The sequence below is a fragment of the Sciurus vulgaris genome, assembly GCF_902686455.1.
Source record: "Sciurus vulgaris genome assembly, chromosome: 4".
Lineage (NCBI taxonomy): Eukaryota > Metazoa > Chordata > Mammalia > Rodentia > Sciuridae > Sciurus > Sciurus vulgaris.
The window spans coordinates 39,902,202-39,929,948 of NC_136464.1; the positions used below are offsets into that span (position 1 = coordinate 39,902,202).

General features: G+C 36.1%; 1 protein-coding gene across 4 annotated transcripts in view; it reads left to right on the plus strand.

Annotated features, from left to right (window-relative positions):
- Positions 1-27,747, plus strand: part of PANK1 (pantothenate kinase 1) — a 129,039-nt gene that overhangs the window by 3,992 nt on the left and 97,300 nt on the right. For 3 of the 4 annotated variants that reach the window (XM_079138231.1, XM_079138230.1, XM_079138232.1), the window contains exons 2-3: positions 1,086-1,235; positions 12,076-16,785. In XM_079138231.1, coding sequence (XP_078994357.1) covers positions 12,295-13,953 — 1,659 coding nt within the window. In that variant the 5' untranslated portion in view covers positions 1,086-1,235; positions 12,076-12,294 and the 3' untranslated portion in view covers positions 13,954-16,785. Of the gene's footprint in view, positions 1-1,085; positions 1,236-12,075; positions 16,786-27,747 lie in introns of those variants that run through there. The other variant, XM_079138236.1, reaches the window with a different exon arrangement.

Below are 27,747 nucleotides of genomic sequence, written 5' to 3' on the forward strand. Positions count from 1 at the left end.
GAAGAATGACTTTGTTTTTAGAATGTACTTGTTGATTTATTTAGCAGCAAAGTGTCACAGTATCTACAACTTGCTTTCAAAAGATCTGACAAAAGCCAGGGGAAATGATGCTCACCTATAATTCTAGTGACAAAGGAGTCTGAGTCAGGAGGATTGTAAATTAAAGGCCAGCCTTAGCAAATTAAGGAGACCCTGTCTCAAAATTAAAAAATAAAAGGGCTGGTGATGTAGCTTAATGGTAAGGTACCCCAGTTTAATCCCCAATACCAAAAAGAAGAAGAAAAGAAAAACAAAAGATTTGACAAAAAAAAATTTTTAACACAAAAACAAAATAGAAAGTAAATGTGACAAAATATTGATAATTGATGAATCTAGGTGAAAAGTATAATGTGAAGATTGTGTCATGCTTTCAACTTTTTAAAATAATTTTGAGATTTTCAAATAAGAAAAGAAGGGAATGAAATTCTAATTTTTACCATTGCCTATCAAGCCCTACACAATCAGGCGCCAACCACCTTCACTTCCTTCTTACTTTATGTAGTAATTTGATCTTCTCTGGGTAGTTCAAAGACTGTTCTTCCAGCATGCAAGAACTTTTTCATGGGTTGTTCTCTGTACCTGAATTCTCTCTTCCCCATTCGTTAGATGGCTCTTTCTCTTCCTCCTTTGGATCTCATGTAAAATACTACTTTCTTAGAGAAGACTTTCCTGATCACTTTATCTCAAGAGGGCCTTTTTTGTTATTTGCAGGTTTTTACTTATTACAACTAACAATTACTGTATTTGTTTATTGTTACTATGCTATCTCCTTCACCCAAAGTGTAAGTTCTGTGAGTATAAGAACTGTGTTTCTCTCAGTACCTGGTTTATCCTTCGTGACTCTGTAAATGCATTCCAAGCATGTATTTGTTAATCAGTGAATGAAGGCTGATGTGGAAACTGTGAGAAGAATGGTGAGGAATGAATTTGGATGAGCTAAGAACAGATCCAGTCAGCCAACTTACTTTTGGGATTTTATGAAATGCTACTGAACTATTTTAAAGCTGAGCACAGTACAATCCAGTCTGCATCTCTCTTTTGAAAAGGTTAATCTCCCAGAGAAGAGAATAGAGGCAGCCAAGGAGGATGCTGTTGAACCAGTTAGAAGATTTTTGCAGTCAACCCAGCAAGAGATGATGATAATGTGAACTTGGGAAATGGCACAGAAGATATAAAACAGAGGACAGATTTCAGAGGTATTCTTTCCTGCATTTTCTATTTCAGTACCAACCACTAGGTTTTGCCTTAGAGAAACAAAGCCAATGTGGCCAAGAAGGTTTTTTTTGTTTTGTTTTGTTTTTTTGACAAAAGCGAAACACAAAAACAAACTAGAAAACAAATGTAGCAGCGAGGAATGTTGACTCACACCTGTAATCCAGTAACAAAGGAGACTGAGGCAGGAGAATCGCAATTTCGAAGCCATCCTCAGCAACTTGTTGAGACCCTGTCTCAAAATAAAAAATTTTTTTAAAACGGACTGGAGTGTGGTAGAGTATCCATAGTTTCAATCCCCAGTACTGCCTTAAAAACAAAGGAAAAAAGAAAACATATACAGCAAAATATTAATAATTGATAAATCTACATGAAATGAATAATGGCATACATTGTGTCAATCTTTCAACTTTTTAAAATAACTTTGATATTTTCTTTTTTTGTTGTTTTTTTTGGTTTTTTTGGTACTGGAGATTGAATTCAGGGGCACTCAACCACTGAGTCACATCCCCAATCCTATTTTGTATTTTTTTTTTTGGCGGTGCTGGGGATCAAACCCAGGGCCCTGTGCCTGCAAGGCAGGCACTTTACCAATGGAGCTATCTCCCCAGCCCCCTATTTTGTATTTTATTTAGCGACAGGGTCTCACTGAGTTGCTAAGCACCTTGCTTTTACTGAAGCTATCTTTGACCTCGAAATCCTCCTGCCTCAACCTCCAAACCACTGGGATTACAAGTGTGCTCCACCATGCCCTGCAACTTTGAAGTTTTCTAAAACAAGAAGAGAAAGTTCCTATTCCAGAGAATTCTTTCTGTGTTCTTATAATAAACATTAGCATAAAAAGAAAATATTGATAAAGTACATCAAGCTGATTTTCTGGCCTGGTCATAGCTTCTGCTGGTAATAAAGGCATACCTTGGTGATATTGTGGGTTCCATTCCAGACCATCAAAATAAAGTGAATACTACTATAAAGCAAGTCACAAATTTTTTGGTTTCTCAATGCATATAAAAGTTATGTTTAAACCAGTCACCATGGCCCACACCTGTAATTCCAGTGACTAAGGAGACTGAGATAGGAAGATTGCAAGTTCAAAGCCAGCTTCAGCAAATTAGTCAGGCCCTAAGCAATTTAGTGTGACACTGTCTAAAATAAAAAATAAACAGGACTGAGAATGTAGTTCAGTGATAAAGCACCCCTGGTTCAATCCTCAGTACAGAGAAAAAAATAGTTATGTTTTTACTATTGTGTAGTCTAGTAAGTATGCAATAGCATTTTAATTTTTTTAAATGTACATAATTTAAAAATACATTATTGTTTTAAAAAAAATGCCAACAACCATCTGAGCATTCAACTATTTGTAATCTTTTTTGCTGGTGGAAGATCTCATCTCAGAGTTGATGACTGCTGATTAATCGGAGTGGTGGTCACTAAATGGAGTGGTTGTGGCAATTTCTTAAAGTATCAGTGAAGGGCTGGGGTTGTAGCTCAGTGGCAGAGTGTTTGCCTTGCGTGTGTGAGGCACTGGGTTTAATCCTCAGCACCACATAAAAATAAATAAGTAAATAAAGATATTGTGTCATGTATAACTGAAAAATATTTTTTTAAAAATACATCATTGAATTTTGCCACATCAATTGACTCTTCCTTTCACAAAAAAATTTCTTTAAAGCATGAAATGTTTAATAGCATTTTACCCATAGTAGAACTTCTTTCCTCAAACTCTGCCACTACTTTAAAAAATAAATTTATGTAATATTCTAATTCCTTTGGTATCATTTCAACAGTGTTCACAGCTTCTGTACCAGGAGTAGATTTCATCTCAAGAAACCACTTTTTTGCTCATCCATAAGAAAAAATTTCTCCTCTTTTAAAGTTTTATTGTAGGCAGGCACAGTGATGCACTCTTGTAACCCCAGCAATTCAGGAGGCTAAGACAGGAGGATCACAGATGCAAGGCCAATCTCAGAAGTTTAGCAAGACCCCATCTCAAAATAAAAAATAAATAGTGCTAGGAATGTAGCTCAGTGTTAAAGCGTTCTTGAATTCAATCCCCAGTACCAAAGAAAAAAATAAAGTTTTATCATAGGATTATAGCAATTCAACTACATCTTCAGGCTCCGCTTCTAATTTTATTTCTTTTGCTGTTTCTTTCACATCTGTAATTCACTTCCTCCACTGAAGGCTTGAGCCCTTCAAAGTCATTCATAAAGGTTGGAGTCTAGACCTTCCAAGTAAAGGTTTATATTTGGACCTCCCATGAATCAAATATGTTCTTTTTTTCTTTTTGCAGTACTGAATTTTGAACCAAGGTCTAGCATATACTAGCCAAGTGCTCTGCTATTGAGCTTCATCCCCAGCCCTTTTTATTTTATTTTGAGTTAGGGTCTTGCTAAGTTACACAGACTGGTATCGAGCTTGCAGTCCTCTTACCTCAGTCTCCCAAGTAGCTGGGACTTTAGGCATGTACCGCCATGCCCAACATGGATGTTCTTAATGGCAACTAGAATAATTAATCCTTGCCAGAAGATTTTCAATTTACTTTGCCCAGATCATCAAAGAAGTCTCTACCTATGGCAACAGTAGCCTTACACAATGCATTTCTTAAATAGTAAGACTTACCAGATGAAATACTTTTGATCCATGGGCTGCAGAATGAACCTTGTATTAGCAGACATGAAAACAACAATAATGGCTGGGGTTTTGGCTCGAAGGTAGAGCACTCGCCTAGCATGTGTGAGGCACTGGGTTCGATTCTCAGCACTGTATATAAATAATAAAAATAAAGATCCATCAACAACTAAAAAACATTAAAAAAAAAAAAAAAAAAAAAAAAAACAGAAAGAAAACAACAGTAATTCCATACATCTCCATCAGAGTTCTTGGGTGATCAGATACATTGGAAAGGGACTTTTTAAATTTATTTTTAATCTCCTCCTTCCCTCATAGAAAAGTGTTTTGTTGATTGGTTGGTTGGTAGTTATTGGGGGATGTGTGTGTGTGTGTGTGTGTGTGTGTGTGTGTGTGTTAGTGGTGTTGTTTTTGCAATAAGTCTCAACTATGGGCTTAAAGTATTTAACAAACCAGGTTGTAAATGAATGTGCTGTCATCTAGACTTTATTATTATCTTAATAGCAACCAGGCAGAGTAGACTTAGTATAATTCTTAAGGTCACTAGGATTTTCAGAATGACAGTTGAGTATTGGTTCCATCTGCATTACCAGCTGCATGACCAGCTGCATTATCCTCTAACAAATGAGTTAACCTGTCCTTTGGAGCTTGAAGCAAAGCATTGACTTCTCTTTAGCTATCAAAGTCCTAGATGGCACCTTCCAGTGTAAAGGCTGTGTTGCCTACATTGAGAATCTATCATTTTGGGTAGTTCCCTTCATTGATGATCTTAGCTAGATTTTCTGGATAACTTGCTGCAACTTTAATATCAGCACTTGCTATTTTACCTTACACTTCTATTTTGTGGATACACTGTCTTTCCTTAAACCTCTTGAGGCAATTCCTGCTGCTTTAAACTCTCCTGCAGCTTCCTTGCCTCCCTAGGACTTAATAGAGTTGGAGAGAGGGCCTTGCTCTGAATTAGGCTTTGATTTTAAGGGAATGTTAGTTGATCTTCTATCCATACCATTAAACCTTTCTTCATATCTGTGATGAAAACTGTTTCACTTTCTTATCATTTGTGTGTTCTTTGGAGTAGCCCTAATAACTTCCTTCAAGAACTTTCCTTTGCATTTCACAAGTTAGCTAACTATTTAGAGGAAGCCTCCTCCTCTAAGCTTTTGGCCTAGCTTGGCTTTTGACATGCTTTCCTCACAAAGCTTCCTCATTTCTAGCTTTTGATTGAAGGTGAAAGATGTGCAATTCTTTCTTTTACTTGAACATGAACGAGACCATTGTAGGGGTTATTACTTGACCTAACTTCAGTATTTTTGTGTCTCAGAGAATGGGGAGTCCTGAGGACAGAGAAAAAAGAAACAACCAGTCAGTGGGGCAGTCAGAAAATGCACATTTAAGTTCACCCATTTAGGTGAGACTTGTGGTATCCTAGAACAGCTAAATAGTAACATCAATGATCACTGATCAGATCATCTTACTACAGATACAATAATAATAAAAATTTTGAAATGGTGGGGAAATTGCACTAATAGACCTGCTTTACTCAGCATTTCTACAAAGCTTCAATTTGTAAAAATACAGTGTTCATGAAGAACAATAATGCAGAACATAAAAAAATGATGTATATTTGTAAAAGCTAACTTTCTGTGTGCCAGATATATTCTAAGCAACTTCTACTCATTTTAATCCCAACAGTAACTGCATGAGGTAATTCATTATTATTATCCCCACTTAACAAAGGAAGAAACTGGAGCATAGAGCTATTAAAGTAAAAAAAAAGTAAAAAGTATCTTCCTCACAGAGATGTTAAAAAGATTAAATCAGGTAATAAAGTTACTTATGAAAGTTGCTGGCACTTATTTAGCTGGGTGTGGTGGCACACGCCTGTACTCCCAGCTCGGGAGGCTGAGGCAGGAGGATTACAAGTTCAAAACCAACCTCAGCATAAGTGAGGTGCTAAGCAACTCAGTGAGACCCTGTCTCTAAATAAAATATCAAACAGGACTGGGGATGTGGCTCAGTGATCAAGTGCCCCTGAGTTCAATCCCTGTTTTTCCCCAAAAAAGTAGCTGATACTTATTTAAAAATAACTTGTTTAAATTTAATTAATTAGTAAATAGTGGAATTGAAATCCAGGTAGTCTCCAGTGTCTATAACATTAACCCCCTCATTCTACTGCCTCTCAGTGTTTGAATCCAGCACCCCTGGAATTCTGTCAAGAGAAGAGTGGGTTCTTAACTCCTGCTACAAAGTACCTTCAATAGTAGGATTAAAGCAATTCACTTTACATTCCTCAAATTACTGAGACTATATTCATCACAAGTTTATCAAATATACACTATGTGATAGATTTCTCTACCCCAAGAAGCCTTTAGTCTAAAGCAGCCTTCCTCAATCTAGTGTTTCAGGAAAGAACTAATCTCTAATGCCTTAATGAATCCATTGTATATAATGTATTAACTTCTCTTCTGTGCATCTAGTATAGTACTAGTTCTGCACCATCCTGTGAAAACTAAAAAATAAAGATCTTTTTTCTTTTTCTTTTCTTTTTTAAATCTTGGGTATTAAGCTAAGGGCCTGAAGCACGCTAGCATGCTAGGTAATCATTCTGTGACCAAGCTGCATTCCAGGCAACCCCCAATACCCACTTTTTTTTACTGAGTTTCCTAGACTGGTCTTGATCCTCCTGTCTCAGCCTCCTGAATAATTGGGATTATAGGCATGTGCCACCATACCCAGCTACCACACAGGGTTTTTTTTATGTCCTGTGGTCATATGATGAAATCTACACACAACTTCAAAATAATATGACAAATGTTATAGAAGTGTACAAGGAGTACTGGGAGCATAGTGAGTATAACTTAGGAGTAGTGACTCTGTAAAGTCAGACTTCAGTTTGAATAGAAGCTCAATATTTACAGGGTGTAACCCCAGGATGGATGTTAAACTTCTCCAAGTCTCATAAAGTTTCTGTGAATATTAAAATAGAATATGTGAGTTATTCAGTACAATCCTCATACATAGTAGGTTTCATAGTGGTGGTTGATTTTATTAAGATACTAAGAATGCAAGCTCAATAGTATCTGTCTTCGACTACTGAAGCCCTGACACCTAGCAGTGCCTTACACATGGCAGACATTCATTAAAAATCTCTTTATTTAATAAATGACACCTAAGGGTGTGGGGGAAGGAAAGAGAGTAGACTGAGACAAACAGTATTACCCTATATATATATGTATGATTACATGAATGGTGTGAATCTACATTGTGTATAACCATAGAAATGAAAAGTTGTACCTCATTTGTGTACAATGAATCAAAATGCAGTCTGTAAAAATAAAAATTAAAAACAAATGACACCTACCAGGGAAGATTTTTTAAAGTAGTGTGTAGACTAAATCGAATAATAGAACTTCCCAGTGAATTACAGGGAGAGACCATTCCAAACAATGGAAAGAAATGAAGCAATGAGAAAAAAGACAAGAGCTCACAAAAGCTTCCAAAATCTATAAATACATACACATACATATTTCAGTATGACTGTAAGTCTAGCTCAAGTGAATAATGGTACAAGATGGAAAAATAGCAGAACTAGATTATAAAGAGCCCTCTATAATATTTTAAAAGAGTTGGAATTAAATTTTATAAGGCATAGGAGATTTTGCCCACCAGAGGTACAGAGACAAAGTGAAAGAAGAAAAGCAACAGGAAGGTTTGGGTCTGTGATGTCTCAGTCTTACAAAATGGAAATTAAGAGATGAAGAGGAGCTGGGGATATAGCTCATTTGGTAGAGTGCTTGCCTGTCAAGCACAAGGCCCTGGGTTCAATCCACAGCACTGCAAAAAAAAAAAAAACAAGAGAGAGAGATGAAGAAACAAAATCTAAATGTTTAAGTACATTTCTTAAAGGTACAAAGGTAACTAGTAGAGGAAAAAAATATAACTATCTCAACCTAAATGTTTATCTGTTATTTTGGAAGGTAAATGGATAACCTCTATAATTGGTATGTGAAGAAATAACATTAGGAGATACTACTTAAAGATGTATACAGTAACTCATAACTAAAAACAAACTATGAAATAGTTGCCTCTGGAAAGCAGGACTACAGTTGTAAAAGGGTAGGAATTTTTACTATAAGCTTTTCCTAAATTTGTAATGAACTTGTTTTTAATTTAATTTAAAGAAGAATTAATTTATTAAGCACTTACTGTGTATTGGGCTACTGCGTACCAGGCTGTAAGACCCCATCACCTCCTCAGTGGAGACTTCTCACCCCTGAGGCTACAGAGATGGCATCATTGGCTATCTCTCTAGAACACACCAAACTTATACTTACCTGAGAGCTTCTGCACTGTTCCTTCTGTTCTTTGTATGACAAACTCCTTCCCATTACTTATCTTAACTACATTGTCTTCAAAGAGGCCATCTTTGCCCACTATTCCTGAGTCATATCTGAAGTCGTTCCCTTTACCCCACAACCAGTCACTTTCTATCACATTGGCCTATTTCACTTTCTTATAACACTTAAAATACCTGAAATTTATTTATTTATGCTGTCTTGCCTTCACAATGTAAGCTTACAAGATGAAGACCTTAATCCCTTTTGTTTACTCCTAGATCCCTAGTGTCTAGAACTATAGTACCTAGAATATAGTAGGTGTTCAATAAATATTTGTGCAGTGAATGAAGTTTTACAAATGTCATTGCACCCTAACATTCTATGACATACTTGAAAACAATGATAGTATCTCTCTTTCAAATACACACACACACACACACACACACACACACACACATACTTGTATACAACACAAGGTCTGGTTTCAAAATATGAACTAAAAATGATTTATCATTTTTACTAAGTATTGTTTGAGTGTATGCCATCTCATTTAGTATTTCCTCAGCATATACGCTCATGTATGTGCACGTGTGTGTAATACATTCATGTAACTAAGAATGGGTTTTCTGCCATCCAGATCCTTCTAAGTACCACACTGGGACTTCAATTTCTATTTAACTTTTGGCGTCCTCTGGTGGTAAAGGAATCTACATTGTTTTGAAGAAAATTGCAAGTATTAATAAGGGTACAAAGAACAGTTTGGGTGTGAACTTAGCAAAGTCTTAGGGCACCGGTGGACATTCTTCACCTGCATTAGCCAGGTGGCTACATGTAGGTGGCTCCAGTGGTGGGACAGTGATAACATTGGTACCTATGGCTTCTTGACCCACAGATGACATGCTCACTCAAATGGGATAACTTGGCTTCCAAATAGCTCTCCACCGCTAGCCAGCAATCATTTCTTCACAGGGTTCCCTATCCTACTTTACCCTTTTTAGGAAGTCATTCAGTTGAATATTAACTGTTACTTTGTCTTTGTGTCACTCATATAACAATCTGTTTTCCACAAGTTAGCACAGATGCACGAGAACAAGAAAAGCACACCACTAACATTTTAAGACCTTCTTCACTGCCCATAATATTGCAAATATGAAAAATCATATGACCCAGTAGAACTTACATTTGGAATTACCAAATTGAAAATAATTATAATCAAAAGGGCACTATTTACAGATCATGTTTTTACATTGGTTTGGAAATCGCTCCAGGTGTTGCTAGTGGACCTCACATACATATTCTTCAACAATCAGCACAGACCTGCCTATTGAATCTGTTTATTCCAGAGTTTTATATTGAGGAGCTATTTCAAGATTCTAGCTGTCTCAGAAAGAAGTAGGATCATGCCAATATGATCTTTTTATTTTAGAAAATATTATCTTTGGGACTGGGATTGTGGCTCAGTGATAGAGCACTTGCTTAGCATGTGTGAGTTCTCAGCACCACATACAAATAAATAAAGGTTCATCAACAACTAATAAAAATATTTTTAAAAAAAGAAAATATTATCCTTAGTATATGTGTTTTAAATTTCAGTTAGTAGGGAAAATAATGATGTCATGAATAAGTTGATTATTTTTGGTTAAGGAAAACCAATGAATTAATGTAATTATAAAATAATGAGACCAATTTCAGTAAATACCTCCAAAAACGTAGCCATTGCTGTATGCAAACAGGGCCTTCATAATATTGGGAAGAAGGAAGAATAGGAGGAAGGGTAGAATGAAAATGAGAAGGACAGGGGAAAATGTTTTTTGTTTCTGTCATCCATGGAAATATTTTATCAATCTTAAGTTATGGAGGTATAGAATATTAGGAATATAAAGGAGCCTACAAATGATCTAGTTCAGCTTTCTCATTTTATAGGGAAAAAAACTCAAGACTAAAAAACTAATTAACATGCCCAAATACTTATTACTATTAGTAACAGAGGCTGAGGCAAAACATAGAACATGACCTTTTTTTTATTTTTTATTTTTTTGGTGGTGATGCTGTGGTTCAAATCCAGGTCCTCACGCATACTAGGAAAGCACTGTATCACTGAACTACACCCCTAGCCTTTAGGAAAGAAATCTTATAAAAATTTTATATATATTCACCTGGGCCCATTTGGTATTCCTAAAAGTTACAGTAAAAAAAGTATCAGCATTACTACTACTACATTTTAGGGTATTTTGAGGTGCTTTTCTTTGCAACTAATGCCAAATTATAGAATGAGTATTTTCAAAATAGTTGGAAAGAATTGCTTTCCTTTAAAAAGTTTTTAATTTTTTTAACTATCTTTGTGTTGATGACGAAAATTTCTCTCTCCCGAGGATGAATTCTTTGACACTAGTCCACGAAAGCAAGAGTCATAGTCACTTCCCATTTTAATTTACAGCACCCTAGCATGGGCCAAAATACTTGGTTCTAAAGCAAAAATTTACTAATAACAGGAATATATTAAGAAAGACAAGCATAAGGGGTTTATGTGTTTGTATTAATTATTCAAGGAAGCTTCCCCAAAATCAATGATTCAAGTTGTCCCTTTGGTGGGCAACCAGATTTTTACTCCTTGATATGGTGCACCCTAAGAATATTGCGGATTCATGAGGATATATCTCTCTTTAATAAAGTGGGGGAAAGGACTATATAAAGGGAGAGGTAGGAATACAGAACATTTGCTCAAGGGCAAATTAAAGTATGCTGAAGTAAAAAAATAAATAAATAAAATGTTGTGGTGAGACTGGTGACTTCTAGGCTCTCACTTAGAAGTTTGTAATGCTGGACAAGGGCAGATTGACTCTTTGAGTCTGATACTTCTTAAGTAGTAGCCTATGTACCAACCTGGCAAATAGAAGGCACCAAATAAATGGTAGTTATTATTACAATCTAATAGAGACCAGTGTAGAAAAGTAATATGAATATTCCAACCCCACCATATATGATCTCTTCATGAATTTTACACATTTCTTATATTTATTTATTGGGTTTTAAACTCTGCTGTGATTAAGGAAACTGTGCTTGACTTACATAGACCTCCAGCCCAAAGGACTGCTCTTGCACCTAGTGGGAAAAGGGAGACTTAGGACTGAATCAGTAGTCTTCAGGCTTTAGCATTAGATGAGGATGATGAGAATGAGGAAGAACGTCTGACCTTCCTATAGGAACTCTTAAAGTAGTACATAAAATAAACCCAAACCACAAATGCTGTCATTTTAAAAATCCAGTGCATTCTGAGTTCTAAGTTAAAGGGAACATCTTATTAGAATGTCTGAAATGTGTTTTAATTCTGAACTTGATTAATAATTCTGAGTCATATTTTGGGTGTGTAATTTATAGAACGGTTAAAAACAAGCAAATAAAAAGACTTTTTAAATGCATGGATATTTAGTGCAAATTTGTGTGAGTACTGGAGATTTAACTGAAAAGACTTTACTTTCATTTTTCCTCATTACTTGTTGTAGAGCAATAAGTAACTAAACAGATAAGTACCAACCAGATGATTTGGTCCAAAAAAGAAAATCTATATTCAATTACTATAGATTTAAGATCTCTAACTTCTTCCTGTCAAGACATGTCCATGTTACCCAGCATGGGGCTCACCTACTGACTGTGTCAGTCACATAGTTAGGTTCCTTTGCTAAAATATATTCCAATTCAAATCTTTTTGACAGACAGTACCCTCCCCCCAAAAAAGTCTGTCCAGTAAAGTGGTCAGATTTGGGGGGGACTGAATATAAGCAGAACAGGCAAGTAATTGAAAAGGTCCTCATTGAGCCTCAGTCTTTTCATCATTAAAATGATATTTTTAATACAGGTTCACAATCTCTACTCTGCAATTCCAAAATAAGACAAAAACAGAAAACACTCTGAAACTCAAAAGTTTTTTGTGTGTTTGGCACCAGGACTCTTTGACAACAAAACAAACCGTGGATAAACATGACGTCTCTGTTTTCTCAGCCCTCATATCCATTCATCACACATGCCTCTGTTATTTGCTGACATTTTGTGACTTGGGAATTAATAGCATTGGAAAATGTCCAAAAGAGTTAATGATATACCTGTGGATAACAGTGAGAAGAAGAAAAGGAAGCATCTGTCTTTATCAATAGCTCAGAAAGTAGAGTTATTACAGAAGCTCGATGCTGGTGTGTCTGTAAGGTGTCTCACTGAAGAGTATGGTGTGGGGACCACCACAATATATGACTTAAAAAAACAAAAAGACAAATTGCTGAAATTTTACAGTGACAGTGATAACCAAGAACTAATGAAAAACAGAAAAACATTACATAGGGCCAAAAATGAAGATCTTGACCGTGTGTTGATTGAATGGATTCGACAACAGAGAAGCAAAGATATGCCACTGACTGGTTTGTTGGTCATGAAACAAGCTAGAATATATCATGAAGAACTGAACATTGAAAGTGAGTGTGAGTATTCAGAAGGGTGGCTGCAAAAATTTAAAAAGCGTCATGGAATCAAATATCTTAAAATGTGCGGTGAAAAAGCTTCTGGTGATCATGAAACTGCTGAAAATTACATTGATGAATTTGCTAAGATAATATCTGATGGAAACCTTAGCCCTGAACAGATTTACAATGCTGATGAAACAGCTCTGTACTGGTGCTATGTTCCTAGAAAAACCTTAACCATGGCTGATGAAAAGGTACCAACAGATTTCAAGGACGCCAAGCAAAGGTTAACTGTTCTTGGATGTGCTAATGCTGCAGGTACACACAAGATAAAACTGGCAGTGATTGGAAAAAGCCTATATCCAAAATGTTTAAAAGGTATAGGCAGTTTACCTGTGCATTATTATGCAAACAAAAAAGCATCAGTAACCAGAGAAATCTTTTCTGATTGGTTCAATAAACACTTTGTGCCAGCAGCACGAGCTCATTGCAAGAAAGCTGGACTAGAAGACAATTGCAAAATTTTACTGTTCCTTGACAACTGTTCTGCACATCCCCCTCCAGAACTTCTTGTGAAAAGTAATGTTTTCAGCATCTTCCTTCCCCTCAATGTAACATCTGTAATACAACCTTGTGACCAAGGAATTTTGCGGTCCATGAAGAGCAAATATAAACACTTTTTCTTGAACAGCATGCTTGCTTCAGTCAACAGAGGCCTGAAAATCCAGGACTTCCTTAAAGAATTTAGTCTTAAGGATGCTATCTATGCAATTGCTAATGCTTGGAATGATGTTGATAAATTAACATTAACCAATGCTTGGCACAAACTTTGGGCTACAATGATGTTTGAAAATGACCTTGCCGATGAGGATTTTGAAGGATTTAGAGACTCTAATGAGAAGATCATGATATCAAAACTTATTACTTATGCCAAAAGTTTATCAGCTGAAAGTGTAAATAAGTTAGAAGAGGCTGACATTGAAGAAATATTAAACATTGATAATGACGCACCTGTTGTGCATCCTTTGGGTGAGGGGGAAATTGCTGAAATGGATATAAATACAGATCAGTATGAAGATAGTAGCAGTAACGATGACATGAACACGGGTGAAAAAATCTCTATAGAACACCTGGTGAAAATGTGTGATCAGTTAATTGCTGGTCTTGAACAATGTGCATTTATCAGTGAGCAAGAGATCATGGCAATTTACTCAATTAAAGAGAAATTGCTTAGACAAAAACCTGTGTTAAGGAGACAGATGACACTGGAAAAGGCCTTTTAGAAAGCTCTTTGTGGTAATGCTTCTTTGTCACTTCTTTGTCTGGCTCATTATCATATATCTAGCTGCCACCTGGTTTTATAGGCAATGGTAATATTGGTGTAACCTTTTCTCCAAGATTCTCTAGGAACCAGAAGTGATGAACATTTATTGTATTGTGTTATGGATTAGTTTTCATCAGAATGAACTTAAATTTTTACTTAAAATTTTCCTTTAAAATGAGAAGTTTTATCAAAAGTAAAAGAAATAAGAAGCTTAAAGTACATATAGTCTATATACTATTTTATCTACCAGTAAGTTTATTTACCAACAAATTTCATTTACTGATAAATTCACTAATTTATTTATGTAAATAAATCATATTATTTATGGTCTTTATTCCATTTTGTATAATTTTGTGTAATTTGGTGTTGGGTATTGAACCCAGGACCTCACACTCACTAGGCAAGCACTCCACCATTGGTACATCCCCAACCCTTCATACATTCTTTACAGAAATGTATTAATATGTTTCATTACAGGGTACAATTTCATATCCACTTGGTATATTACAAACTTATATACTATATGTATTATATGCCAAAGAATTCCAATTTTTTTCTCAATTGCAAAAAAAATCTCACTTCCAAAACACATGTGGTCCCCAAGGTTTTGGATTAGAGATTATGGACCTGAAATACTAAGCCTTTGTTTTGCAGATCTGTTGAGATGATCCATGTAAAGTGCCTGGTACAAAAACTCATTAAATGAAGTTGCTATTACTATTATTTTATTATTCTACTCTTAAAATGTGGGACAAAAGACCTTTCTGATATGATAGTTAAATAAGTTAACCTAATATAGATAATAATAAGCACTCTTCAAATTTTATCACCCTAAGAGAAGCTTTGGTAATATGCTGATGATGTGTATTTGAGTATCTCCTAAATCTTCATCCAGAGTTGGAAGCATTTCCTGCATCAGAATATAAAACATGTCATGCCACATTGAATTACATTTCATGTAAATAAAATGTTTCTACTTCTAGTTTTCTCTTTTTCATCAAATAAGTTTAATTAATGTGTATCTGTCTGCTAAATATTCCCTCAGGTCATTCTGCTACAAACACCACATAAATAAGAACTTAATTGTGATCAAGGGTCCTTTACCCTCTTTGTATAACCTCCACTATCATAAGAATTTGAACATAACTGAATAAATAAAATTGGTATTCTATGTAATAAATAAGGGTATTCTCAGCCTGATGAATGTGAATTGATTCCATTTAGCCTGAACTTTGTTTTGGTTTCTTTGTAGAATTTGTTCACTTAAAATATAATATTTATTGCTTCTCTTTCATTATAAAAAACGTACATAAGAATTCTAGAAAATGGAAAATATGGTTTTTAAATAAGGAAATAAATTTATCCCCAATCTTATAACTAGTGATATTCATTCTTAGTATTTTATTTAATTTCACAGCTATCTGTTGTGTTAAACAGTAAGCCTTAGGCAAAAACCATGTCCATTCATTCCTATTCTCTACTCTGTCGTCACCTTTTCCCAGTAGCAGACATAGTAACGTTTTAAAAAATACAAACATTGACACACTTAGAAATCAAACTGTATTCACAGGTTTTTTGGTTTTTGTTTTGTTTTTTGTTGTTGCTGTTTATTTTTCTGTGTGTCTGTTTGCCAGATTACTTTTGGTTAATATTACATCATGAGCGTTTTTCCTTATCCTATTTGATCTGACAAATACAGGTTTCTACACTGCATTCTATCCTTTTTGCTTCCAGTATTTGCTACTCCAAGACCCTGGAAACATTACCCTTGTAGCCTCTCTGCCTTCTCTATTTTCCCCACTATTCCCCTGTCATAATTGCCTCTCTTATTTCCCATTAACTTATACACCTGCCCTCTGCTAGTTCCTCCCATAAGGTGTGGTAACTCACCATCAAGTGAACTCTTAGATTACCTGAATGGCAACTGGCTCCCATTCTCCACTTAGCATTGTTCTCCAGTTGGGGTGAGCTCAAATTGTACAGAATGAGGCAGGGCAGGGAAGGGAGAAAGAATCCCAACAGGAAAGGAAATAGCAACAACTCCACCTCGGTAGATAGGGATGTGAAAGCTGGTCCTTGAGTCCTCAGTATTCTTTCTAGTCTCATAGGGTCAGTAATCAAACTGGGTCCCAACTAATAAAGATGCCTAGTGTTACTATGCTCCTCTGGAAATCTCAGGCATTGATTAAAAGACAGACCCATTGATATTTTAGCCAAAGTAAACAAATGACCATCAAGTGATACTAAACTTTGTATCATGAGCTGGATCCTAGGAAATGGTCTTACATAATTGAATTTTTGGAACTAATTTACTCTGTTATGTCAGGCTTTTCTGTACTTTTTCCAAAATTCTAAAGATAGATAATATTTCTCTTCCAAGTAATATGCTTTACTTGAACTGTTCATTTCTTTACCTAGGGAAAAGTATCATCCACAGTGGGAATTCTAATAGATAAATAATGACTGCCTAAAGCACAAGTTTGAGAATTCAGAGCCATGTCCTGGTTCAGTCAGTCAGTGTATGGTGATCATCTATTGAAGTTTGCCATTGGTAAAGAAAATAGAAGGGAAGAATATGTACCATATACCTCTCGTAGGGACCTTACATCTTTCCCACTCACCTCTGATTTGGGACCTGCTACTTTGCTGAGTTAGTTTATAGGTGATCTCACAGTCTTGTATCCTTAATCCTTATTCTGCATTATATTGCTCCATATGTAGACAGGATCTCCTTTCTTTACACACACACACACACACACACACACACACACACACAGCCTCCAGCCATTTGCATTTCTTTTTTTTTTTTTTTACTTAAACAGCAGGTAATCTTTTATTTCATGCATAGTTACCATGCGCTATATTTTGAATTGATCCTAATGGCCCTAAGTACATTTTATTTTTTTGTTTTGTTTTGTTTTTGTTTTTTATATTCTTTTTTTTATTGTAAACAAATGGGATACATGTTGTTTCTCTGTTTGTACATGGTGTAAAGGCATACCATTTGTGTAATCATAAATTTACATAGGGTATTGTTGTTTGATTGATTATTATTTTTTCCCTTTCCCCCACCCCTCCCACCCCTCTTTTCCCTCTATACAGACCTTCCTTCCTCCATTCTTGCCCCCCTCCCTAACCCTAACTCTAACCCTAACACTAACCCCTCCCCCCATTATGTGTCTTCATCCACTTATTAGCGATATCATTTGACCTTTGATTTTTTGAGATTGGCTTATCTCACTTAGCATGATATTCTCCAATTTCATCCATTTGCCTGCAAATGCCATAATTTTATCATTCTTTAAAAACTAGTCATGGTTACTTCGACATAAACCAGAGACTTTAAGACTTAATACCTTAAGTCTTTAAGACATTATAGTCTTTAAAGGTTTAGCTAAAGTGAACCCTGTGGTGTTGAATCAGAATCTAATGTATTAGTAACTCATTTTTAATATGTATACACAAGTAGATACAGAAATAGATATGTTAGTATACATACACATGCGTTAGTATACATGCATATATGTTCACCAAGTAAGCCAAGTAACAATTTCATAGTACTAAAAAGCACACCAGGCACCTAAATTTAGTTTCTAAATACCATTCTCCAATAAAAGGAACTAGGGTTGGGGGTGATTAGTTCCAGCAGAACCAGAAAAAAACAAAGTAAGTCTGAAAATCTTAAGAGAGAAATTTTTTTTTTCTTAAAGTGAATCTAGTCTAAGATACATAAGAATCAACATAAAGAAGCTCCTAATGATCAAAACTGAAACAATTTGAGCAAAAAAGTAATGATCATATTGCCAGGCACAGTGGCACATGCCTGTAATCCCAGAGGCTCCAGAGGCTGAGGCAGGGGGCTCAAGAGTTCAGAGCCAACCTCAGCAAAATCAAGAAAGTCATCATTAAGCAAATAACAGTGATAACTGCTGCAGATATGATATAGTGATGGATGCTAAAATTAGTGCATGAAAATTTGAGAAGAAACATACTTTGCATAGTCTCAAATTATCTCCAATGCCACCTTTGGAATTCAGATGTAACTATGGTTGGCTTGGGTTTTAAATAACATTTGTTTTCTTTCTTACACTCCCAAGTTTGAAAATTCCTATGAGCCTATGTATTTGTTTTCTTTAAATGTCTGTGGGCATTAACTCTGAATCTTGATATGTCTAAAATTGTCTTCATTTTATGCTTTTTCTTTGAAAATATTGTTACAGTGTCTTCAAAGTCTTCATTCCTTTGTTAATAACCTGGTTTTGGTTTGGTTTGGTTTGGTTTGGTTTGGTTTGGTTTAGAAATACTAGGATTTTTCGCTTCATCCTTAGTTTTCTGAAATTTTACCAGTCAGTGCCTAGGTATCATCTGGGGTTTTAAAATTTGTTTTTCTATTCATTCTAAGTAGCATTCACAGGCCCTTTCACTGGAAGTTTCATGTCTTTTTATTGACAGAGATGTTTTATTCTGTTATTTCTTTGAATATTTCCTCTGGCCCACTCCCACCATTTTCTCCTTCTAGAACTCTTCAATTTTCCTAATATTTGGTAGTTCTTGGTTGTGTCCCTAATGTTTGCATTTCCCTTATCTGCTCAGCTTCCTGTTTGTTTGTGAGTGCTTATCTGTTTGTTTTGTTTGGCTTCCTGTGATTATAGGCAGAGTTGCTCAGTTGTACACCTGGACGTGGGAACTATTGCTTCCTTTTGGGGGTACACAAACCTCTTGGGTACTGCCCTGCTTGTAATAGCCAAGTGTTACCAATCACTGAAATTGTTTTTGTGGTTTCCTTCCTAGCACAGTGGAAGAACAAAGAGAGTAAGTGTAAAAGAGCCTGAGTGTAAAAGAAAAATCACACTGAATATTGATTTGAGACTTCCTTCTGGACCCCCTATCCATTTTCTTCAAGCTTAGAGCAATACCAAAGCCTGTCTCATAATTTATAGATACCCTCTTTGCAAGTTTGGGGTAGTTGCTCCTTCCTTCATTGCTTCCCTAATTCTATTTTCTGTCTTTCATCAATTCCCCCAAATTTTCTGGTCCATTTAAAGCAATTCATTTTGTAAATCAGCAAGGTTATCAGATATCTCCTTTGGGCTAGTTTTAGAATTTGGATCAAGAGAAGGTGGCAACTAGATAAACTTGTGTTCATTTATATTGCCATTTTTTTTTTTTTTTCTTTTGAAAAAAGAAATTGAACTCAGGGATTGAACTCAGGGTACTTAACCACTGAGCCACATCCCCAGCCTATTTTGTATTTTATTTAAAGATAGGGTCTCTCCAAGTTGCTTAGCACCTCACTTTTGCTTAGTCTGGCCTTGAACTTGTGATCCTCTTGCCTCAGCCACCTAAGCTGCTGGGATTACAGGCATGCGCCACCATGCCCAGCTTATATTGCCATTTTGATCCAATATTTCTGAAGAAGTTTTTGGACTTTTTTAATGTACTACTTTTCAGGAAAAAAAATGTTATGTAGAGGATTACTGTAATAAACAGGTAAGAACAAAGCAATCTGGCTGAAGCAGAGAATACAGTCCTGAACATGAATTGCATGATCTCTTCTTTGCACTCCACTGCAGTTCCTGAGACCTTCCAGCGGTTCCTAGAACTCTACAGAACAGTTTAGAAACCACTAGCAGAATTTATAGCTCAGAGCTCAGGAGTATCTGTCCATAATAAATTCTTTATTTTTAAATTTTTTAATGTATTTATTTAGTTGTAGATATCATGATTGAACCCAGGGTTACTTAATCACTGAGCCACATTCCTCAGACCCCTTTTTTATTATCATTATTTAAGAAAGGATTTTGCTAAGTTGCTTAGGGCTTTGATAAATTATTTAGGCTGACCATGAACTTGCAATCCTCCTGACTCAGCCTCCCAAATTGCTGGGATTACAGGAATTTGTGTGCCACAAGCCCTAATATGTTTTTTACTGCCCCCCCCCTTTCTCTCTCTCTCTCTCTCTCTCTCTCTCTCTCTCTCTCTCTCTCTCTCTCTCTCTCCCTCTCCCTCCCTCCCTCCCTCCCCCCCCCCTCCCTGGATGTAGATCAAACCCAGGGCCTCACATATGCTAGGCAAGTGCTCTACCCCTGAGGTATATCCCTAGCCTCTAATAGGTTCTTAATATAGAGGGAAAAGAGGGATGGGTAGGGTGGGGGGGAAGGGAGAAAAAATGGCAGAATGAATCAAACAACATTGCCCTGTGTAAATTTATGATTACACGAATGGTATGCCTTTACTCCATGTACAGAGAATCAAAATGTAGCCCATTTGTTTACAATAAAAAAAAAAAAAATAGTAGCTATACATATGTGTTTGAATGTGTATTTGAGATGGGGTCTCACTAGTTTGCCTGGGCTGGCCTCAAACTTGTGTTCCTCCTACTTTAGCCTTCAGAATAACTGGCATTACAGGCATGTTCCACCATGCCTGACTCCTACAATTGTTATTGTTACTATTGAAATATTGCCCCTCAACCTTAGACTTGCCTAAGTCCTGAGATCACCTTCTGCTACTCATTCTTAGGGTCCCATATTAGAGAATTTTGTAAAAAATTTAAAATAACAAATGGCAACTGAGAAACTACTAAATATGCCTAAGCACTCTCCCAGACATTTAACATATCACCTTGCATAATCCTCACATTGATGGAATGAGGCAAGCATTTTGATCTCCAGGATGTAATGAGGAAATAGAGGTTCAGAGAGGCTTGGCAGAAATGTGCACAAATCAAATGTGTAAGAAATGTCCAGATAGTCCATTTCCTTAAATTTAATTAAAACCGAGTACTGGCATGATCCCATTGGAATGGAGGAAATGACATCTCAGCCATTCAATGTCTTTCCTATGAAAGCTTGACTCCAATTCTAGGGTCTTGCCCAGTGTGGTAAAGCATGGGGAGGGCCGTCCTGTCACTTCCCTTCTATCTACACAGCTCTGCTAGATGCCCAGAAAAGCATACTCTACATTGCACCAGTCAGTGGCTTCTGTGTGACCTGTGATGACAGGAACTTTTGAGGTTGGAGTCCCACTATCTTCAGAATCTCAAGATACACTCCACCACACAGCCATACTCTGCGAGCACCAGCTTCCCCCTCCAGCCACTGCACCAAGATACTCAAAATCTCAGGAATCCTTTTACCCCTGTCACTCACTTTTTAGTGTCAGAGACTTTTTTGTCTCCTATTTCTTGCCCTCAATTTTTTTCCTTTCTCCTCTTCTCAGAATAGCTAACAGAATCTAACAGAGTTTAAGCTTTTACAAGATAATACTGCTTTGTGGAACTTTCTGTTTTGCTTTTGAGGGAAAAAAAAAAAAAACAGAGCCAGGTCCAGTGGTGCATACCTGTAATCCTAGCAACTCAGGGCTGAAGCAGGAGGATCTCAAGCTCAAAGCCAGCCAGTCAGTCCTAAGTAACTTAGCAAGACCCAGTCTCAAAATTTAAAAAATAAATAAATAAATAAAAATTTAAGGGCTGGAAATGTGGCTCAGTGATTTATCACCCTTGGGTTCAATCCCTGATACCAAATTTTAAAAATAAAAAAATAAAAAATCTGAGGCATGTGGGTGAGGGTGTAGCTCAGTAAAGTGCATGTTCAGCATGTGTGAAATTCTAGGTTTGATCCCCAGCACCACAAAAAAAAAAAAAAACCTACAGCAAGAAAATACCAAATCTTCTGTTGGATGGTAAGGGGCTGGGGATATAGCTCAGTTGTACAGTGCTTGCCTCACATGCACAAGACCCTGGGTTCAATCCCCCAGTGTCACAAAAAAATTTTAAAAAAAGAAAAGAAAAAAGAGGTGGTGAGTACAGAATATGGAGAATATTAATTATGGCAATAAATTTTTCTGCCGTAGAATTTCAGTTACTGATCCAAAGCCCTCCTACATTAGTAAGAAACAGAGTGACGATTCAAAAACATTCTTCTAATTATGCACACCATCTAAATAGAAACTCATGAAGATCAAGCTCCAGTTGTTGCAGAACAGGTGCTTCTGAGCAAGGGAGAGCAGCAGCTGCAAATTCTAGCTGAGCTGCCCTGTGGCCGTTCATTGAAATGGCAAATGGGTGAGACCCAAGGATTTGAGTCTTATCAGGTTTGCAATCCAAACCCAGAACTATCTCACCTATAACAATACATTCCATTATCTTACACTAGATAAATGCAGTATGTCCCAAGGACAGAATGTAAATCATTCTCATCATACAACTTCCACATGATTTATGCTTATATAAAGCTATGCTTGTCAGAATGAAATGATAGTACTATTAAAGAGCATAAAAATGGAATAAACCCAGTATGTAAGGGAGAGGTAAAATGAAGTGACTTTTCCACATAGATGTACTTCCAGAAGATTTTAAAATTATGTACTTTTCAACAATAATTTCACATTTCTAGATAGAAGACTTTTCTTTAAACTTATCTCAAACAAAGAACTCCATTTTGTTCTAAATTAATTTATCCCCTGCAATACCATTATCAACTTGATTATTCAAAATGAAATCTTAAATTACTAAGGAGTATAGCACTGAGAAAACTGAGCCATTTAACTTTGGATCTATCTTTATATTTACCAAAGTACTTTTTATATCTCAATCAACTGTTGAAAAAACATTAACTTTTTTTAATTAGATGGGGAGGTAGAATGAATCCTCTGAACAGCCAAAATAAGAGATTTTAAAATTCAGGTTTTCATAAGTGAGATTTTTGAACCCACAGTATTTTGTTTACCCAGTTTATTTTTATCTTAATAAATACTTTAGACATACAAAATATGAAGAGAAAAACAAGAAAAATTGAAAGTAGAAAGAAAAATTCTTCTGAAGATCTACCACCCAAAAGCCACTAACATTTTTATTTATTTATTTGTTTGTTTGTTTATTTGTTTATTTATTGGGAATTTTATATATGTGTATGTTCCAATATTCCCACTATTGTTATTATTGCTATTTCTTTTACATAGTCGTCAACAGTATTTTCATTGCATTCCCTCTATTTTTTTTTTACTTATTGTAAAATAATTTCCTTCATTTTAATCCTTTTTAATGACTATCTAATAGACTATCATGTACCTTCATTTAACTAATTCCCTATCAGATACGATACAGAAGAATTTTCTGATTTCTATACCTGCCTCTTCATCTGGCATTGTTGTATATGATGGTGCCTAGAGTTTCTGGGTACCACAGGATAAACATCTTTGAGTAATTAATTTTCCACAAAATTGAAAGATAAGGTTCATTTTAAAGTAAGGCTACCTTAGACATATTATCAAATGTAATTAGAGGACTGGGGATAAGCCTATGATAGAGCACTTGCCTAGCATGTGCAAGGCCCTGGATTCAATCCCCAGCGGTGCAGATTATTAACTAATTAAAAATTTTTAGAAAGGAAGTCATAGAAATATTAGGAATTTTTACAATAAAGCAGGAAAAGGATTTTTAAAACTAAATGAAATGTGATTAAAGGGAATGATTTTGTTCAGATACTTGTGAATCACAGATAAAACCTGCACTGTAGAACTGTGCAATGGTCTTTTGTGATACTTAATTTTACATCTTCTGTGCAGATACACAAGAAAGCAATCTATGTATAAATACGTAAGAAAACAAACTAATTAGTTAGATTTTCCCTTGCTTTTACTGAAGGATTTCTAGGAGTCTGTATGTTTCCATGATCTGTTTTAAGTACGTTTATCCTTTCCCTATATTTGATACAATAAAATAAGAAAAACAGCCCTTTCTTGTTAAGTGTTTGGCATTTTTCTAATTTTTCTTTTTGCATTATATGAAGTCAGTTTTATTCCTTTAATGTGTCATTTTCTTTCTTATTGGAAACATTTTATGTTTAAAAAATGAATTTACAAAGGAACTTTTGTAACTCATTTGTTCCAAATTTAAAATATGTTGTGATTTAAAATATAAATTTTACTCTCTTAAACATTTTTAAATGTGTTCTCTTCAGTAAAGTATATTTGCATTGTCATGCAATAGATCCAGAACTTTTTTATCTTGCAAATCAGAAACACCATACCTATTAAACAATCCTCCTTTTCCGCTTCCCCCAGTAATCATCATTATACTTTCTATTTCTATAAATTAACTCCTTTATATACTACAGTCCACCCTTATGCATGGTTTCATTTTCTGAGGGTTCAGTTTCTCAAGGTGAGTTCAACTTTTCATTGCTATGACAAAATACTTCAGAAAATCAATTTTAAAGGAGGAAAGATTTATTTTGGCCTACAGTCACTTGGCCTCATTGCTGTGGGTTCGTGGTGAGATAAGAGTATATGGTGGAGCAGAATTGTTCACCACATGACGACAGAGAGAGAGAGAACAAGGAAGGGTTTGGGAAGAAAATATACGTTTCCCAGGCATGCCTTCAGTGACCTACTTCCTCCAATTTGGCCCCACCTTTTATGCTTTTCCACCACCTCTCAATAGTATATTCATTATGAACCTATAAGTGAATTAATCCACTGGTGAGATCAGGGCCTTCATAATCCAGTCATTTTTCAAAACCTCTCCTCTGAACATTGCTGCACTGGAGTCTGCCTAGGCCTTCAACACATGAACCTTTGAAGGACATTCCAAATCCAAACTATAATACAAAGTCAAGCACAGTCCAAAATTACTGAATGGAAAATTCCAGAAATTAGCAATGCATAAGTTTTACATTGTGTGCCATTCTGAGAAACATGAAATCTTGTGTCATATCTCTCCCTCATGCCCAGCACATAGATCATCTCTTTGTCCAGCATAACCACACTGTATGCTACCAGCCATTAGTCACTTAGTAGCTGTCTCAGTTATCAGATCAACTGTTGTGGTATCACAGTATTTGTGTTCAAGTAACATTTATTTTATTTAATAATGTCCCCAAAGTGTAAGAGTGGTGATCCTAATGGAGGAAAGAAGGACTGTATAGAGGGAAAAGAGGGGTGGGAGGGGTGGGGGGAAGGGAAAAAATAACAGAATGAATCAAACAACATTACCCTATGTAAATTTATGATTACACAAATGGTATGCCTTTACGCCATGTACAAACAGAGAAACAACATGTATCCCATTTGTTTACAATAAAAATAAATTAAAAAAAAAAAGAGTGGTGATCCTGGTAATTTCAATATGCCAAAGAAAAGTCAAAAAGTGCTTCCAGATGGAAGTTCTTGATTTAATAAGGGAAGGAAAAATATCATGTGCTGAGGTTAAGATCTATGGTAAGAATGAATCATCTATGTATGAAATTGTGAAGAAGGAAAAATATTCATGCTAGGTTTGCTGTCACAACTCAAATTGCAAAAGTTACATCCACAGTGCTTGATAAATGCTTAGTTAAAATGGAAAAGGCATTGAATTTATGCAAATATATATAGAAAAAGACAGTTTATATAGTATAGCAGTTAGTGTTGTGTTAATTGCTGTGACAAATTTCTGAGAAAATCAATTTAAAAGGAGGAAGGATTTATTTTGACACAATTTCAGAGCTTTCTGTCCATGATCTCTTGGCCCTGGCACTTTGGTCCTGTAGCAGGACAGTAAGTCATGACAGGAGCACATGGCAGAGGAGAGTCTGTTTGCCTCATGGCAACCAGGAAACAGAGAGAGAAGAAAGGGTCATCAGGCTCCCAATATTCCCGAAGTCAAGACAGTCCCCTAATGACCTAACTTTTTTCTAGTAGACCCCACCTCCTAAAAGTTCTGCTACCTCCCAATAGCACAACAGACTGATGCCCAAGCTGTTAGCACATGGGGCTTTAGGAAACATTGAAGATCCAAACCATGTAGTTTCATGTATCCACTGGGAGTCTTAGAAGGTATCCCACATAGATGAGGGACTGCTGTACCTTATATAAGTGCATCCATGCAATATTTGTCTTCTTGTAAATGACTTCTTTCCCTTAGCACAGTGTTTTCAAGGCTCATTCATGTTGTAGCATGTGAATGGACTTTCTTTTTATTCTATTCCATTGTGTATGTATTTCACATTTTATTTATACATTCACCTAATGAGGGACATTTGTGCATTTCCAAATCTTTGCTCTTGTGAATAGTGCTGTGATGAACATGGGTGAGCAAATATCTCTTCAAGAACATGTTTTCAATTCTTTTTTTTTTTTTTGAGAAATAATTTGCAGCTTTTATTAACTTTGAATTATGTTGTCTTTCATTAAGTATTTACCTTAGTCTTAGACTCATCCAAGGAATGAATAAGTAGGGATTCATCTTAAGTTTTTAATTATTTATTTATTTTTGAATATTTTACAGACTGCTTTTTTTTTTTTTTTTTTGCCATGCTGGGGATTGAACCCAGGGCCCAGTGCTTGTAAGGCAAGCACTCTACCAACTGAGCTATCTCCCCAGCCCCCAGACTGCATTTTGATTCATTGTACACAAATGGGGTACATCATTTCATTTCTATGGTTGTACACGATGTTGACATATACTCAGAAGTGGAATTGCTCAATCTTGAAGTGGTTCTATTTTTAACTTTTTAAGGAAACTACATAGAACTCATTTTAAAGAGAAATAAAGACAATAAAGATATCATCAAAATATCCTCTTATGGAAATCATGTTGGACCAACACTCCATACTCACAGGGCAGGAATTCACTTCCCCAGTCTCTGTTGTCCCCATTCTTTTCCCTGAAAATGCCCTGGTTTTCTTTAGGTATCCACACTTCCTTCGGAAGGCTCTTGACTCAAAGGAATTCAACCTCATACCCAGCTTTGGGAGTATATCTTGCCTACTCTAAGCCATTCCTGGTGATCCCACCATCTAGCCAGTGAATGGTTTGGAAACTCTCACTTTAGGCATTCAGTTTATGACATCCCCCTGGGGACTATTATTGGTAGAGGATTGGGCCTGTAACCTAAGTTGACCCAACCAGACTGAAGGGAAATATTTCTATGGTATGATTGGGTGGAAGATTTCCTATAGAACATGAACAAATAAATATATCCCTGTTTGCTGCTGAAAGCCATTCTTAATAGTAAGAGCCTTAGACTAAAGATGAAGCTGTTATATAAAGGATGACCACACCAAGATACTATCAAAGAAATGGAATGAAGCCCTTATAGCATTGGTCCTGGAGACCTTCTGAGCTCTAGACAGCATGTTTATAAACTTCATTGTTTAAGATAGCTTAATTTGGGGTGGGGGTTGTAGCACAGCGGTGGAGTGCTTGTCTAGCATGTGTGAGGCACTGGGTTCAGTTATGAGCACCACTTATAAATAAACAAAATAAAGGTTTGTCAACAACTAAAAAAATTGTTTCAAAGATAGTTTCATCTGAATTTTGTTACATGTCAAAGAATCCCACCTGATATAATGCTCTGCTTTTCAGGAAATTTTGGGTAAAGCTTGAGAATCATCTTTCTTACAACTCTGAGGTCTAACAACAGGCTCCTGCCACATTTTCTCTTCATGCATGTTCAATATGGTCTCCCCACAACCAACCTGGGGATGTTACTCCTCAGGACTTGTTTTGCTTTGTTTTTATACTGGAGATAGAACCTGGGGCCTCCTGCGTGATAGGCAAGTACTCTGCCACTGAGCTATGTCCCCAACCCCAAAGAGCTTTGAAATTCTGAGAGAAGTTTTCAATTCTGTTGCTGAAAGAGGAATGAGGAAAACCTTACCAGGAGATAGTCTGATTAGATCTAATCTAGAGGAAGAGAGGTTGTACCTCATGGTGGCCATGGGGGGAAATGCAGCACTGCCAACCTATACAGTTCCCCTATTTGCTTTA